Below are 15,879 nucleotides of genomic sequence, written 5' to 3' on the forward strand. Positions count from 1 at the left end.
GAAATAAGGTGAAACTGGGAAATTGATGAAATTGTAGAATAGTAAGTGGTGTGAGCATAATCAACATTGCAATCAGGCCTTGAAGACAAAAGGCCAAAATCAAGCCTAGGTGAGGACAAAATTGTAGGGAGTACAATTTAGGATGCTACACTATGTATCCTATCTTTAGACAATCCTATCTTTCCTACCAAAACAGAAAAAAGATTTATGATTTTTTTAAAAATAAATTTAAACAAACATAATCATTAAAAAAAAATCATGATAATTTTTTTAATAAATCTTCAAATAATATCTACATATATTTTAACAAACAAAATATATATTTTTTTAAGTCAACTAATCATTAAAAAATATGCTTTCACCCTCAAATTTAAGCACATCTCCCTATTAACAATATGAAAATCCATGTTAAGTGGACAAACTTTTTAAAATTAATAATAACTCCCATATGTAGTATACTCACTCTTTCGGTTTGATTGTTAAAATTTTTTTTAATTGACCAATAATTAATCTTCTACATGGGAGAAATTATTAATCAAATACAATACAACAATTCTCTTTTATATGATGGGGTAATGATTCTTTCAGCTTCAAAGAACAACCCACCAAAACCATCTTCTTCATCCCTATTAGATCTCTGAAGCTCAATGACCATTCTTCTAACCCAGAACAATGTCTCAAATCCAACTCTTCCAAATTTTTGAGTTGCCCAAAATTAGAAGGCAGCATTTTCAAACCTGAACAATAACTCAATTGCAAAGTTTTTAGGGAAATGAGATCCCCAAAACTGGGAGGCAATACACTTAATGCAGAGCAGTCATATAAATGCAGTGACTCTAAATTACTCAGTTGCCCAATGCTTGAAGGCAGCTCTTTCAATTCATGGCACTGACTTAGACGCAGCTCCTTTAGATTGTTCAGTTGCCCAAATCTGGAAGGTAATTCCCTCAACTGATGGCAACCTCTTAAATATAATTGCTCTAGTTTTGTTAGATTTTCCATTCCATCTGGTAGCCTCTCCATATTTTTCAAACCATATAACCTTAATTTTACAAGCAAAGAATCTGGAGTGGCTTTGGTGGCAGGAATTTTAGAATATGCAACTCTGTTCTTTGAAGAAGCATACATCTTCGTGAGGTTTAGTGAGGTCATTACGCGCAGACTGGGAGGAAACTACGGATTTGCACAACAATTATGAAAAAGGTTGTCAGTTGTCATTATACAATCTGATGAAAGCTTATTGAAATGATTAACAGGGCAGAAATTACCTCATTAAAACTCATGCCTGGCATGAGTGGCCCCCTGTATATGGAGAGGTGTTCAAGTTTCTCGAATTCCATTGGTAAATCAGGAATGTTACTTGCAATTTGGAGGTATCTCAGTTGTCTGAATGGTTTATAACATTTCCCCCTGAATGTTATCTGTGATCCTTCATAAGATAGCACTCGCAATGAATCGCTCATCCACTTCAGATGATCATCATTAATTTTGATTGAAGGGTGCTCATATTTTTCATTAAGAAAGATGCCTCTTAAATTTTTGAGTTTCTGCACAAAAATAAACAAACTTACTGCTATGATTGTGAATAACAAACACATTCTGTTAATATTGACAAGAGTAATTCTAAGCATAACATACCTCTTCATCTTGCAGACATTTCAACAAAGTCTCAGGATCTGTGACTCTGTTTTGTTCTGACATTTTTTTCCCTCTTGCTTGAACAATGTCATGAACAATCACACGACCATCTTCTGATGTCTTGACAAATGTTGCATCTTCAAGAGCTCTGAATTCCTCCTCCCCAACTATGTATGCTACTTCTTCACTTGGCCAATAACAAAACAGGGATGTGATATCCAGAAAAGCTTCTTTAACAGGAGGTAACAATCTAAGGTATACAAAATCAACCATTCTGTCAATTATATCTTCCTCTTCCACCACCTCCCCTTCTCTAAGCAACTCTAATACCATATTATTATTTGTGTTTCTGCTACTGGAGGCCAATTGCGAGCCAATTATTTCCAGCAAAAGCGGAATGCCACCACAAAGCTTGAGCAGACAATCTATGTTCCTTTCATCATTGTACTCTGGAACATTCTTCAACAAAAGCTTTCTTGCCTCTAGCGATGGAAGAGGGCTCACAGAGTATTGTTGGCGTTGGATATTCCAGGTGACAAATATGTCTGTCTCTCGGAGATTTCAGGTAGTGAGAAGTATTCTGCTCTTCGGTGGAAGGCAACTGCCCAATTCTGCAGGTAGAAGTTGTTTGAGATCTGCTTTATTCAGAGCATTGTCAATGTATAGAAATATAGGTTGATCAGGATTCTTTTTGAAGAACGACCAGATCATTCCCTGACCTTGGTGACAGTCTGTCAATTTCACATTTTGGTGGAACAATCCATTCAAAATATATTCTTGGAGGACTTTAAGATCATTCTTGGTACAGTTTTGTTCCATGTGAATTCTGCAATGCTTATGATTTTGGAGGTCGATGTTTGCATAAATGGCATCAGCGAGTGTCGTTTTGCCCATCCCTCCAAATCCATAGACAACCACTACCTGTATTGACGTATGTTGTGCATTCAAATCTAACAGTCGGATTACTGTTTCTCATCCACTCTCAATTCCAACTGTATTAGATTTTGTGGAAAAGCTGAATTAGATTTTGTGGGAAAACTCAAAACATAACAGGAAAAGATTATTTAAATTCAAAAACATCCTACCTGCTGGTTGGTATGCATAGAGTTCTTGTGACTGTGAAGCAATCTTTGTGAGTCTTTTCTCCATGTCAGTTACGCCCCACAAGATAAGGTCATCATACAAACGGTCTATTTTGACTTGGAAACTCTTTATACTATCGGCATTGACGGAAGCAGTAAGAAACCTTCACACAATTAAAATATCAGATTTACATTAAATAGACCTAGAAATAAAGTGATTCCAGATTTAAAAAACAGAGACTTCAGTCTTTCTATCATTTATTTAAAAACAAAAACTTTTAAACCACCCTGAAAATTTTTGCAACTGGGTAGTTGTCCTGTGAAATTGTTCGCATACAGTGACTCGCCAAAGTTTTCAGGGATTTGACCAGAAAACTTGTTGATGTAGAGCTGAAATGAAACTAAGTTTCTCGAAAACACATACGAAGAACCTATGAAATATAGCTGATGCGGATGGCGTTCCTGTGCGCAGGTAAGGCCATGCGCAGCCTCTAAGGCTGCGTGGTGGCTCTTGCATGTGCCTTTCCCTTTGGTGGCTCCTACATGTGTTCTTTCCTTTTCTTTTTTCCTGTTTGCCTTTGTGTGTTCGCTGCTGGGTGTGGAGTGGTGCGGGGGTTTGGGTGGGTGACGGTCTGGTGGGAGGATTGTTCGGTGGGGGGGAAGTGGTTGGTGGAAGCGGTGGAGTAAGGGTTGGTTGGAGCCCGAGTGAGTTGGGTGGGACTATGGTGGTGGTTTCCAATAGTCTGGTTTTTACAGGCTCGAAGCCATCTCAAAAACTTTCAAAGGCTATGCATGCACAAAAATTGGAGTCATCTTTTGTGGGGGAGAGCTCTAAGCTCAAGAAAGTGAATGGATGTCTGTCGCGGAGTCAAGATCAGCCTGTTTTGGTTATCTCTCTGGAATCTGTCCAGGATGATATCGCTTACTGGAGCCAACATGTTTTGATCTGCAAGTTCTTGGGTATTCGGATTCCTCTCTCAGCATTAGAATCTTGGATCCGTCGATCCTGGCATGTTGAGGGGGATTTTGATTTATTGGTAGTTGCAAATGGCTATTTCATGGTCGATTTTTCTAGTATCTCGGACCGTAATCATGTTTTTGAAGGAGGGCCATATTTTTACAATCATGTTGGCTTGTTCATTAAGCCCTGGCATAGTGGTTTTAATGCGACAGAAGATCTTCCTTCTCGGGTTCCTGTTTGGGTGCGTCTTCCATGGCTGCCGTTGGAGTTTTGGAGAGAGGATATTCTGCTTCGAATTGCTGCTCTGTTGGGGAAACTGGCTGCCATTGCTCAAAATACTTTGGAGAAAAAGGTATTTTCTTATGCTCGCATCTGCGTTGAAATTGATTTAAATAATCCTTTGCCAGACTCTTTGGAAATTTTTATTGGCTCGGCTTCGTGGATTCAATCGCTTGATTATGAGTCCCTCCCTTTTCGTTGCCGCTTCTGTCATGAGTATGGACACCTTCAGCGCCAGTGTCCTCGGGCACCCAAAGCTGCTGGGGTGTCTTCTTCTCCTTCTTCTGGGCCCTCGGTGGAGAAAGGGGTTAAAGGGAAGGAATCTGGGGTTGAGGGTGGGCCTGATAAGGATGGCTTTATCCCTGTTAAGCAGAGAAATAAAGGGAGAGGGCACAAGCGGGCCTTTAAGGATAGTCAGAATGATCAGGGTTTCAATCGGTTTGAGGTCTTGGATAATCAGGCTGTGGAGGAAGGGATTCCTATTGAGCTTTCTGCTGGGGCCTCTGGTATGGATACTGGGATGGATACCGGGCTGGAGAAAGTGATTGTTGTGCAGAATTCATCTTCGGCATTGGTGCAGGGGAGTTCGGAGCCTCTTGGGGCCTCTGTAGATGTGCAGGATGATATTGTTTTAGCAGAGTTGGCTAAGGCAGTGTTTTCTTCAGGCAAAGGGCGAGGATCGTCTCCTTCCTTGGGGGTGCTGCAACGCCCTCTCAAGAAGGGACATTTTGAATTTTCTTCGAAAGTTGGTCATAAGAAGGATGCAGACAAGCTTAAATCTGCTGGGGATCTTTTGGTGGAATCTGGGGCTATTAAGACTCTTGAGGCCCACTTCTCTCAACCTTCCTCATGATTATTCTCTCATGGAATGCAAGGGGGTTGAATAGCACCCCCTGTCGAAAGGCTATTCAAGATTTGATTGCTGTTCATTCTCCTGATATCTTTTGTATCCAGGAAACTAAGCTTCTGGTGGATCTCATGTTTCAACATGCTCCTCATATTTGGTTTTCTGGCCAGTGTCAGTGTATTGGATCTAGGGGAACCTCTGGGGGTCTGGCTCTTTTCTGGGATCCTCGTAAGGTTGTCCCTCATTGGTGGATTTCCAGCCAGTCTGCTATTTCTATGGTGGCCTCGATTTTGGAATCTGGTGAGACTATTTTGGTTAGTAATGTTTATGCTCCAATTGATATTCGTGGTAAATCCCAGCTTTGGGCTCATATCAGGTATGTTAGGTCCTGTGCTCCCTTTCTACCTTGGATTTTAGCTGGTGACTTCAATGCTGTGTTGAGCTTGGAAGAGAAAAGGGGAGGGCTACCTAGGCTTGGCCCTGCTTCAGATATGTTTCGGACTAATGTGGACTCTCTAGCTTTGATGGATGTTAAACCCTCTAATGGAATTTTCACTTGGAATAATAGACAGAGTGGGCCTGAAGCGATTGCCCAGCGGCTTGATCGTTTCCTTGTCTCTTGCTCTTGGGTTAGAGGTAGCTTGGTCATTTGCTCTGAGATTCTTGACTGGCGTGGCTCTGATCATTGGCCAATTAAGTTTTCGACTTCAGCCTTTCCAAATCCTAAGAACCCCCCTTTCAAATTCCAGCTCATGTGGTTGCGTGATCCGTCTTTAGGTGATCTTGTGGCTCAATGGTGGCGGGATGGCGCCCCTGCCTATGGTACATCTATGTATTCTCTGGTTAAGAAGTTGCAATATGTTAAGTTTCATCTTAAGCGATGGAATAGGTTGAGTTTTGGTAATTTTCGGGCTAGGAAGAGAGAAGCGCTGGACCGCCTTGCTGTGATTACCCGTCAGATTCGGGATTTGGGCTTCTCGGAGGCTCTTGGGCATGCTAAATCCCAGGTTCTGAAATTGGTGGAAGAGTGGGAGCTCCGTGAAGAGATTTTCTGGAAACAAAAGGCTAGGATTGATTGGCTTCAAGAGGGTGATCGGAATACGGCCTTTTTCCATTATTTTGTGCAAGCTCGTCGTAATAAGTGCTTTATCTCTTCTCTTGTTAACTCTGAGGGTATTTCAATCTCTACTCAACATGCTCTGTCTAGAGAGACTCGTCAGTTCTACTCTAATCTTTTCACTGAGGATTTTGTACCTGCTGAGGCTGATGAAAATAGAGTCCTTGCCTGTATTCCTTCTTTAATTTCTAATGAGGTGAATGCTTCTCTTATTCGTCTGGTAACTCTGTCTGAAGTGGAGGAGGTGGTGTTTGGGATGAACAAAGGGAAAGCCCCTGGCCCTGACGGGTTCCCAGTTGAGTTTTTCCAGGAGTTTTGGGATATTGTGAAGCAGGATTTGCTAGAGGTGGTTTGTGAGTCTCTTCATAGTAAGCAGATGCTTCGCGCCTTGAATGCTACTTTTCTGGTTCTCATTCCTAAGAAGGAAGGTGCTGACAAACTTGATCTCTTTAGACCTATTGCACTCTGTAATGTGGTGTATAAGATTATTACGAAGTTGATGGCTGAGAGACTCAAATCTTGTTTGCCAATGATTATTTCTGAGGAGCAAGGCGGCTTTGTGGCTGGGCGGCAAATTCTGGATGGGGTGGTGGTTGCGTCTGAAGCCATTCATTCCATGGCTACTTCTCAGGAGAGGTCTATGTTTATCAAGTTGGATATGGCCAAAGCCTATGACAGAGTTAAATGGAGTTTTCTTCAGAAGATTCTGTTGGCCTTTGGTTTTTCCTCTGATTGGGTGAGCTGGGTGTTGAGTTGTGTGACTTCTTCCTCCTTTTCGGTTATTATGAATGGGGAGCCTTCTGAGCTTTTTGGGGCTACTAGGGGTCTTCGTCAGGGGGACCCGCTCTCTCCTTATTTGTTTATTATTCTGGCCGAGGGGCTTGGCCGTCTTCTTAAATCTCAGGTTTCACATGGCTTGATTCATGGTTCGCAGTGGGGGAGGGGCTTGCCTACACTTTCTCATCTCCAATTCGTGGATGATACCTCTCTTATGGGTCTGGCTCGTATTAGGGAGGCTGATTCCTTCAGGAAAACTTTGGACATCTACCTTGCGGCTTCGGGCCAGAGAGTCAATGAGCAAAAGTCTTCTATTTTCTTCTTTAATACTCCTCAAGCTATCCAGCATAGGATTGCTGCCATTCTACAGTTTCAAATTGGAACTCTTCCCTTTGTTTATTTGGGTATTCCTCTTACTATTGGCCGTCTGCCCAGATCTTCTTGGCAGCAGTTGCTTGATAAGCTTAGGAGAAAGGTTTCTCATTGGACCCATCGTTGGTTGTCTTCTGCAGCTAGATTGACTCTTCTTAAGTCTGTCATCCAGGCCCTTCCCATCTACAGGTGCTTCGTTCAAGCGGCTCCTATGTATTTCCTTAAGGAATTTGATGCTCTTTCTCGTCAATTTCTTTGGAGCGATAATTTATTGTCTTCAAAATGGAGCCTTGTTAAGTGGGAATCGGTGTGTAGACCTAAGCAGGAAGGGGGTCTTGGTTTACGCTCTGCTATTTTGAATGGAAAAGCTCTTGCTGCTAAGCTTTACTGGCGCTGGTACACCCATCAGCACCAGTTATGGGCTCGTATTCTCAACCTTAAATATCTTCGGGGTGTTGCTTCTTTTGAGGTCCCTCGCTATCCTCTGGAGGGGGGTGGTTCTATGATCTGGCATACTTTGAAAGTGGGGGCGCAGTTGATTAAGGATGCTCTTTTTTGGATCTGTCATTCGGGTTCACAGGCTCTTTTTTGGTCAGATTCCTGGGATGGTCACCCTCCTATTCTTTCTTCTTTTCCTCATCTCCAGCCTCTGTCTGAGGTTTTTAGCGCAGCTGGCTGGGATACTGTGGAGCATTATAAGGTGGAACAACATGATGGTTTGGTTCATCGGTTTCGTTGGAAGCACCCTTCTGAGTGGCCTCCAGGAGGGTCTGAGGGGGATAGGCGTGAGCTTTCCCAACTTTTGGCTTCCCGTGCTTGTAATTCTTTGCGAGGAACTGATGTTTTGGCTTGGGATGGTTCAGACTTGTCTGGAAAGTACTCTGTGGTTGCTGGTTATAAACAGATTGGTAGGCAGTTGTTTGGGGGCATTGAGGTCCCTTGGTGGAAACATGTTTGGCACAAGTTGTCATGGCCCAAGTGCAACTTCTTTATGTGGTTGGTGGCCCAAAATCGGTGTCTCACTTGGGATAATTTATGTAAGCGTGGTTTTCAAGGCCCTTCTATGTGTGTTTTGTGTCAAGGTTGTGAGGAGAGTGTTTCCCATATCTTCTTCCAATGCTCCTATGCTAGGGAGATTTGGCACTTCTGGTGGGGAGTGTGGAATACGACCTGCTGGCATGTTTCCTCTTTGGTGGAATTTTGGGAACGATGGGGGAGGGCCCCTGTTTCTACTTCCTTTCTTCAGGCTGCTTGGGCCATTGGGCCTTCCTTTATTATCTGGAATCTTTGGTTGGAAAGGAATAGGCGGATCTTTCAAGAGTTGCAGCTGATGGCTCCTCACCTTTGGAGGAAAATTTTACACTCCTTAGGGGAAACTATTGCGGCTAAGTGTGATATGACTATGCGGGTGGACCCTCGGGATGTTGATTGTTGTAATCGTCTTCATCTTCCTCCTCCGCAACGACAACTCATGCGTAACAGGTGTAGGCATCCTACCCCAAAGGTGAATAGGGAGGGAAGATGGTCCCCTCCTCCCTTGGGAGTCCTAAAAATCAACTCGGATGGCTCTTCTCGTGGTAATCCTGGTCATGCTGGCATTGGAGGTGTGGGCCGAGATAGCTCTGGGGATGTTCAGTTTATTTTCTCTGAGTACAAGGGTCTTCATACGAATAATCTTATGGAGGCTCAGGCTATTTTAGTGGCTATGGAGCGGGCCAGTCAGTTGGGTTGGCGAAGGATCATATGTGAGTCTGACTCCCAGGTTGTGGTGAACTTACTGAAAAGACAGTATATGGATAATGTGAGCTGGCAGCTGGCCTTGATTGTTGAACAAATTCTCACTCTCTGTGCATCTTTGGAGCATGTTACTTTCAACCATATTCCCCGTGAATGGAATGGTGTGGTTGATTGCTTGGCTAAATGGGCTTCCGATCATATGCATGACTGGAATTTGGTGGATCGGGGCCATCTGCCCCCGGATTTGTCTCATCAATTGGATCACTTGGTTGATCTTGATAGGGCCATTTAATGGCCTTGCTTTGTAATGTTTCCTTGGTTTAATAATATTTTTACCCCTTTATGTTGAAAATTTTTGCAACTCTAAAACATTTCGACTTTAAATTTCTTATTTAAATTTATCCATTTTCAATATATTATATAGTTCTCTGGCACCAGGCTACTTCTTACCATTTGAACTCACATTGAATTGACCTTTGAATTTTCTAAATTACACATGCAGCCTTTAAAAGAAACTAGTCCAGTAATGGAACTGACCTACAAACCCTGGTTGTTGTAATTTGTGAAGCTCACATTGTGCATCCTACAACAATGCATTGGACTGCCTCGTTTAGATTTTGCTTCTGGGCTGGCATTTGGTCATTCAACTCCAAAATTTGCTTTCCAAGATTAACCATCCTTCTCAGAATTTCAAGGCATTCACTCTTGTTGTTAGATGACTGAATACATCTCTCCATTACAAATCCCACTATAGAAAGTGTTGCTCCCACCCAATGAATTTTCCCAGCACCTTCAAGCAAATCTAGAACAATTCTCTCTATCTCTGCACTTGCACCAGTCATGGAATCTTTCTGTACAAAATATCTTTCTATCTCTGAACTTGCGCTAGCCATGGAATCGTTCTGTAACGATAAATTCTATGAACATGTAAGTTGTGTAATGTCCCAAACAAATGTATTTCAGACCTTAAATGCTTGGAAGATCTTGCAAAATATATAGTTTTCTAGCTCAATTTAAACATAAGTATGTAACCTGGAAATTTGACAATTTTGCTTCAAAAAATATGGAAACACGACGAGTGTTCAAAGAATGATGTATTCTTTGATGTTTACATTAAACCCATGACAAACTTGATGAAAATGTTTAAAATTTGTAGCCTCAATTGAGCACAAAAACACTAGGAGCAAATCTGAAATAAACTCTACTATTTATTATCCTCCTACAGACCAAATTTGACAATCTTTTGCATCAGATCTTGAAATAACTTTCCTAGATGATTTGGATGGACAAATTGTATAGCAAAGTTTTAATACACAATAACAACAATACAGAACAACAAATCTGAAATTAAAACAGTTCTTAACTTTTATCAAAATCTACAAAACACACAAAGTAGAAATAATCTGAAGTTCACAACTCTTTGAAGCCAATCTCAATCTCTAAATGAAATTGAATTTGCCTTCTTAAACAAAGATATTTGTCCTTCAACTTTTGAAATCAAACATTTTTTCCTCAACTGATCTTACACCCAAGAAATTTCATCCTCAATACTAATTAAAATAAAAATATCAAAAATTTCAAAATTTGAGACAGTAAAATTCCAACCCAACATAATATTGAATAATGTCCATATCTGTCGATTAAGAAAGGTTGGACCTCCACTATTATCTCATGTCATACAAGAACTCCTTTTCTATCATAAAACTTAGGCCTTGCGAGTTACAAAAGACCCATATGGAATTACACACTTCAGTTTGACTTTGGAGATGCCAAATATTAATTGACTCATAACATCTTAAAAATAGAAATTAAATATTTAATAAATTATTATCCTATTCTTTTCTCTTAATCCGCTAGAAATATTGAAATGGACTTGTGTTCCTCTAGATTTGTGGTTCTAATGTCGGACATTTTCACCATTCTAGTAGTGGGATTGATTCTGCTCGACGTTGTTCTACCTCTCCCCTGTATGGAGGTCTTTCCTTTGACTGGCACTCTTGGGGCAGGGTCAAATTCTGGTGGATGGCTGGCTTTTAGAGGTGGTGGTGGTTGGACTGGTTTTTCAAAAAGCTTTCCAAGACTAGGTCTGACTATTTTGCCTGTTCATGATGATAATGTTCATGATGATAAGGATAAAGAGGAAGGTGAAGTTGTGCACATGAGGTGTGGTCTCGGATGACTTGGATCGCCCTTGGCCTCCTTCTAAAATTGCTCTGGCTGCTTAAGTGGCTGATTTTATGTTTTTTAACTATTTTGTTTAGTTGCTATTCTTCTTTCTGGGCTTTGCTCATATGACTCTTATTTAGCTATATTGTTTTTGTTTTGAATATACATAGGATATCTTTTAATCAATAGAAACTAGCACATATATTCATAAAAAATGGAATTAATAGGAAGAGAGACGTAAAAAACTATGAAATCAACATCCAGTTAATAAATAATCTATTTCCCACTGCCAACCAATAATTCAGAATGGATATAGTTAAATCAATTAGCAATGTTGGCACCGGTAGATTTTATATTTTCTGAAATGGAAACTTTTACCGTTTTACCAAGTATGCCAAGCTTTTCCTCTACCATCTGTAGTAATGCATGGCCATCATGGAAATAAGAGCTTAATCGTGAACTAGATCCTTCTGTACTCTTCTCTTCCGGCTGCAATATATTCACACTCAAGAATAGATTAGAGAAGCAAACTGTAGATGACAAGCAGAAATTCTGATTATAAAAAACTTACCACGATCTTCAATAGTTTATCTTCGATAAACTCAATGAGTTCGTGAAGCTGGCTTATATCATTGAATTTCTTGAGAAAGTTGTCAAAATAAGCATTAGATGAAGTGGAAGGTGTTGGAAGTGGAAAACACTCTAAGAGGGGGGGGGTGAATCAGAGTGTGACAAAATTTTAACGAGTTATACTTTTATGGACCTTGACAATTTTAATTCACAGTGTGAACAGATGGCTGAGACTTAACACTTTGAAGGAGTACATTAATGTAGCATAAAGTATACCATTGAACCAACTAAAACATCTGATTCAGACCTTGTTTAACAAAATGGTATTAAAATATTACACAAACTTGAAACATTAAAAATACTTTCAATATTGCATTACATACATCCAACTAAACAGAGTATGAGATAAAGAGGACTAAAATATGATGTATCAGAGCATACACTAGTAAACAGAATGAAACACGACAATGCAACATAACACAATATTTTGCATGAGTGGAAAACCCTCTTGGGGTAGAAAAACCACTCGGAAGATCCCTTATATTAATTCAAAAAGAGCACCAACTCAGTTCACATGTTTTAGAAACCACAAGGCCTCAAGGAGCACCAACCCCTCTTCTTATCAATGTATATTTCAACTCGAGCTACAACCACTGGTGATTTTATGCATGCACTTTATTCTTGCAGTCACAAAACCATCAGGGATTGGAGCGAGAATATTTTTATCAGTCTGTACATATGAAAATTTTGCAATAATATTCTTCAACACTATCCAATCTCTGAAAATATAGTTTCAAATCAATAATATCTCATATACTCTAAACAGTATGATTTCAAATCAACAAACCTCAAATACTCTGAACTGTATGATTTTAAATCAATAAACACTAAACAATATGGTTTCAATTCAATGAAGCCTCATATACTCTGTAACAAAAACAGAGTATTGATTCTCAAGAAACCCTCGGTTGGTTCTGGTAAACTACGGCACTGTTTAATGCTACCACTTTGTTCACACTCAAAACACGGCACCGTATTTCTCTGTTTTAGTGTTAGCACTTTGTTCACACTCAAACTATGGCACTGTGTTTCTCCGTTTTTCTTCTCACAAATTGATCTGTCAAACTATTTTTATGCACAGGAAAAAAACCCCATTTTCTCCTTTAAAAATAACCCGCTTATACAAAATCTTACAAGATTTGTAAACTGAAAAACAAATAACTGATTCTAACTGTGCAACGGAAACAGTAGAAACGGAAGACGTTTTAATTTCCCAGTCACGAAAAACAAAAATAAAGCAAACACTTCCTTATTTTTATTTTGCATAACTGAAAAATTCGAACCAAGGCAAACAGTATCTCTTAAATCATGTGTTTCAAGAAACATACCTGTTAAACGCAAACCAAACAAATAAACTAACCAGTCAACCGTTAATCTCTTGAATGAAACCATTGTTCGCACCATTCTCTGTAACTGATTCGAGCTCTGTAGCTCCAGCGGCACTGTGACTCACACGGTGTTAGGGTTTGACGGACTCCAAAACAAAACAAATGAAACGCCAAATGCAACTTCCAAGAAAAACATTAACTTGTTCGATACAATAAGTATCATGAGGAATATGCCCTTTAAACCGTAGCCATATTAACCAAAGATGTCATTAACATTAATGCAAAGTCAGAGCTATCGTGTCACCAACATGGCTCCAAAGAACATGTTTTAAACACTTAACACGTCAGCCAAGTCAGTATGTCCGTGTATGCCAACACATCATCTTTTTTCTTTCTTGTCATCGAGGACAAAAGTACCAAAGAGCAACAAACTCCCCCTTTGTCCTTGATGGCAAAAAAAGAAAAAACTTAAACAATTATTGCCACGAAAAATGCCATCATCTGAAAGGATCAAAAACAATGCAAGAAATTCCACTGTCAACAAATGCAATATACATCACCACTGAACTTTGTCGTATAAAAAACATTCTCTGAACTTGCAATTCTGTAAATAATGAACTCCCAATCTGAATCAAACAAGAATACTGAACTGAAATACCCAAAATGCTTGTGCCACTGTAATGAAATTCCAATGCCTGAAAAGTCAATTGTCACTGTAATATCACTGTAATGCCAATGAAATGCCAATAACATGCCAAGTCTGTAATGTCAATCAAAAAGAATACCAATATGTGAAATGCCAATATCTGTGAAATGCCAATATCCAATGTCACTGTCAGAAATGAAATACTAGAGTGAATACCAATATGTCAATATCTGTGAAATGCCAATATCCAATGTCACAATATCCAATCTATCACTGTATACTGTCAAAAATGGAAAATCTGTCACTGTATACTGTCAAACATGAAATACCAAAAACCATAAATACCAAATACCAAAAACACAAATACCAATCTGTACAATCTGTCACTGTATACCAATGTTACTCACTGTTGCAAAAAAAATGAAATACTATATAACCAAATACCAATCTGTCACTGTATACCAATGTTACTCACTGTTGCAAAAAAATGAAATACTGTATAACCAAATACCAAATTCTCCCCCTTTTTTTCTTTTTTTTCAATACAAGGACAAAAGGAAAGAAGAGAGCAACAGAGCAACACTCCCCCTCAAAGTATGCTTTAGGTGAAGACAAGAGCAGATTGAGAAAATACTCCCAATCTATCCCTTAACCGTTCAAAAACTTCTTTAGATAAGGCTTTTGTAAAAATGTCAGCAACTTGGGCTTGTGAAGGAACAAACAGCAATTGAAACTCATTAGCCAACACCTGATCTCGTAAAAAATGAAGTTTAATGGCAACATGTTTAGTACGAGAGTGCATAATAGGATTTTTTGAAAGATCAATTGCACTAGTATTGTCACAATAGATTGAAATGGGCTTAATAGTAGAAATACCCATATCAGTAATTTGATGAGACATCCATATCAGTTGTGTGCAACATGCAGTGGCTGCTATGTATTCTGACTCTGCGGTGGATAGAGTGACACAATCTTGTTTTTTACTGTGCCAAGCAACAAGACAATCACCAAGAAAGAAGGCAGCTCCACTGGTGCTTTTACGATCATCTAGACAACCAGCCCAATCAGAATCAGTGAAACCCACAAGAGTGAAGTCATTATTGCGAGGATACCAAAGACCATAATCTAGTGTGCCTTGAACATATCTAAAGATTCGTTTTACAGCATTCAAATGAGATTGTTTAGGTGCAGATTGAAAGCGAGAGACTAGACATACTGCAAACATTAAATCTGGTCGAGATGCAGTTAAATATAATAGACTTCCTATCATTGACCTGTACTCAGATTGATTTACTGCAGGTGAGTCATCTGATTTGATCAATTTACAGCCTGTTTCCATTGGAGTGCTGACTGGTTTACAATCTGTCATATTAAATTTTCTAATCATCTCTTTGGCATATTTAGTTTGTGACAAGAAGATACCTTGCTGAAGTTGTAACACTTGAAGACCAAGAAAGAAATTCAGTTCCCCAAACATAGACATTTCAAACTCAGATTCCATGATTTTAGAGAACTTTTTGGATAAAGAGTCATTATTACAGCCAAAAATGATATCATCTACATATATTACAACCACTAGGACATCATTACCTTCAAGTTTAACATATAAGTTGCTATCTACAGCACCTCTAGTGAAACCATTTGCTTTAAGATGATTATCCAGTCTAGAGTACCAAGCTCTTGGAGCCTGTTTAAGACCATAGAGTGCTTTCTTTAATCTGTATACACAATCAGATTTGCCTGCAATTTCAAAACCTTCCGGCTGTTCCATATACACTTCTTCATCAAGATAACCATTCAGAAAGGCAGTTTTGACATCCATCTGATAAACTTTAAATTTTTTATAGCAAGAGTATGCAAGAAAAATTCTGATTGATTCTAATCTAGCTACTGGTGCGAATGTTTCTCCAAAATCTATTCCTTCCTGCTGAGCATAACCTTTACACACAAAACGAGCTTTATTTCTAACAACCTTCCCAGATTCATCAAGCTTATTTCTAAAAATCCATTTGCCTCCTATCACATTCTTATCATCTGGCCTAGGTACTAATTCCCAAGTTTGGTTTTTCTCTATTTGACTGATTTCATCTTTCATTGCATTTAACCAACATTCATCAGATAAAGCATCAGAAACATTTTTGGGTTCAAAATCAGTTATCAAACAAAAATGTTCAGCCAATTGAGCTTGTTCAGTTGTTTTTGCCCTTCTCCTAGTCAAAATACCTGCATCTATATTGCCAATAACTTGACTTTGAGGATGTCTCTTTGTTATAATTTTTGAGGGTGTATAATGAAGAGT

The 15,879-nt window shown here is 39.4% G+C and overlaps 1 protein-coding gene across 1 annotated transcript; it reads right to left on the minus strand.

Moving 5' to 3' along the window:
* Window positions 1-531: 531 nt before the first annotated feature.
* LOC131040772 (disease resistance protein TAO1-like) lies at window positions 532-3,237 on the minus strand. Its single transcript, XM_057973731.2, has 5 exons — window positions 3,152-3,237; window positions 2,724-2,884; window positions 1,639-2,183; window positions 1,269-1,547; window positions 532-1,173 (listed from the first exon to the last, which is right to left on the minus strand). The coding sequence occupies exons 1-5, from the start codon at window positions 3,235-3,237 to the stop codon at window positions 532-534; spliced, it is 1,713 nt and encodes a 570-aa protein (XP_057829714.2).
* Window positions 3,238-15,879: the final 12,642 nt, after the last annotated feature.

This window comes from Cryptomeria japonica, chromosome 4 (assembly GCF_030272615.1).
Source record: "Cryptomeria japonica chromosome 4, Sugi_1.0, whole genome shotgun sequence".
NCBI lineage: Eukaryota > Viridiplantae > Streptophyta > Pinopsida > Cupressales > Cupressaceae > Cryptomeria > Cryptomeria japonica.

What these genes read in the sequence shown, in the direction of transcription:
- LOC131040772 (XM_057973731.2), bottom strand. Translation starts at nt 3,237, where the DNA reads ATGCAAGAGCCACCACGCAGCCTTAGAGGCTGCGCATGGCCTTACCTG. An exon ending in GCATCAGCTATATTTCATAG is followed by an intron (nt 2,885 to 3,151) that starts GTTCTTCGTATG and finishes AATTGTGTGAAG; the next exon opens with GTTTCTTACTGCTTCCGTCA. An exon ending in AATGTCTGCAAGATGAAGAG is followed by an intron (nt 1,548 to 1,638) that starts GTATGTTATGCT and finishes ATTTTTGTGCAG; the next exon opens with AAACTCAAAAATTTAAGAGG.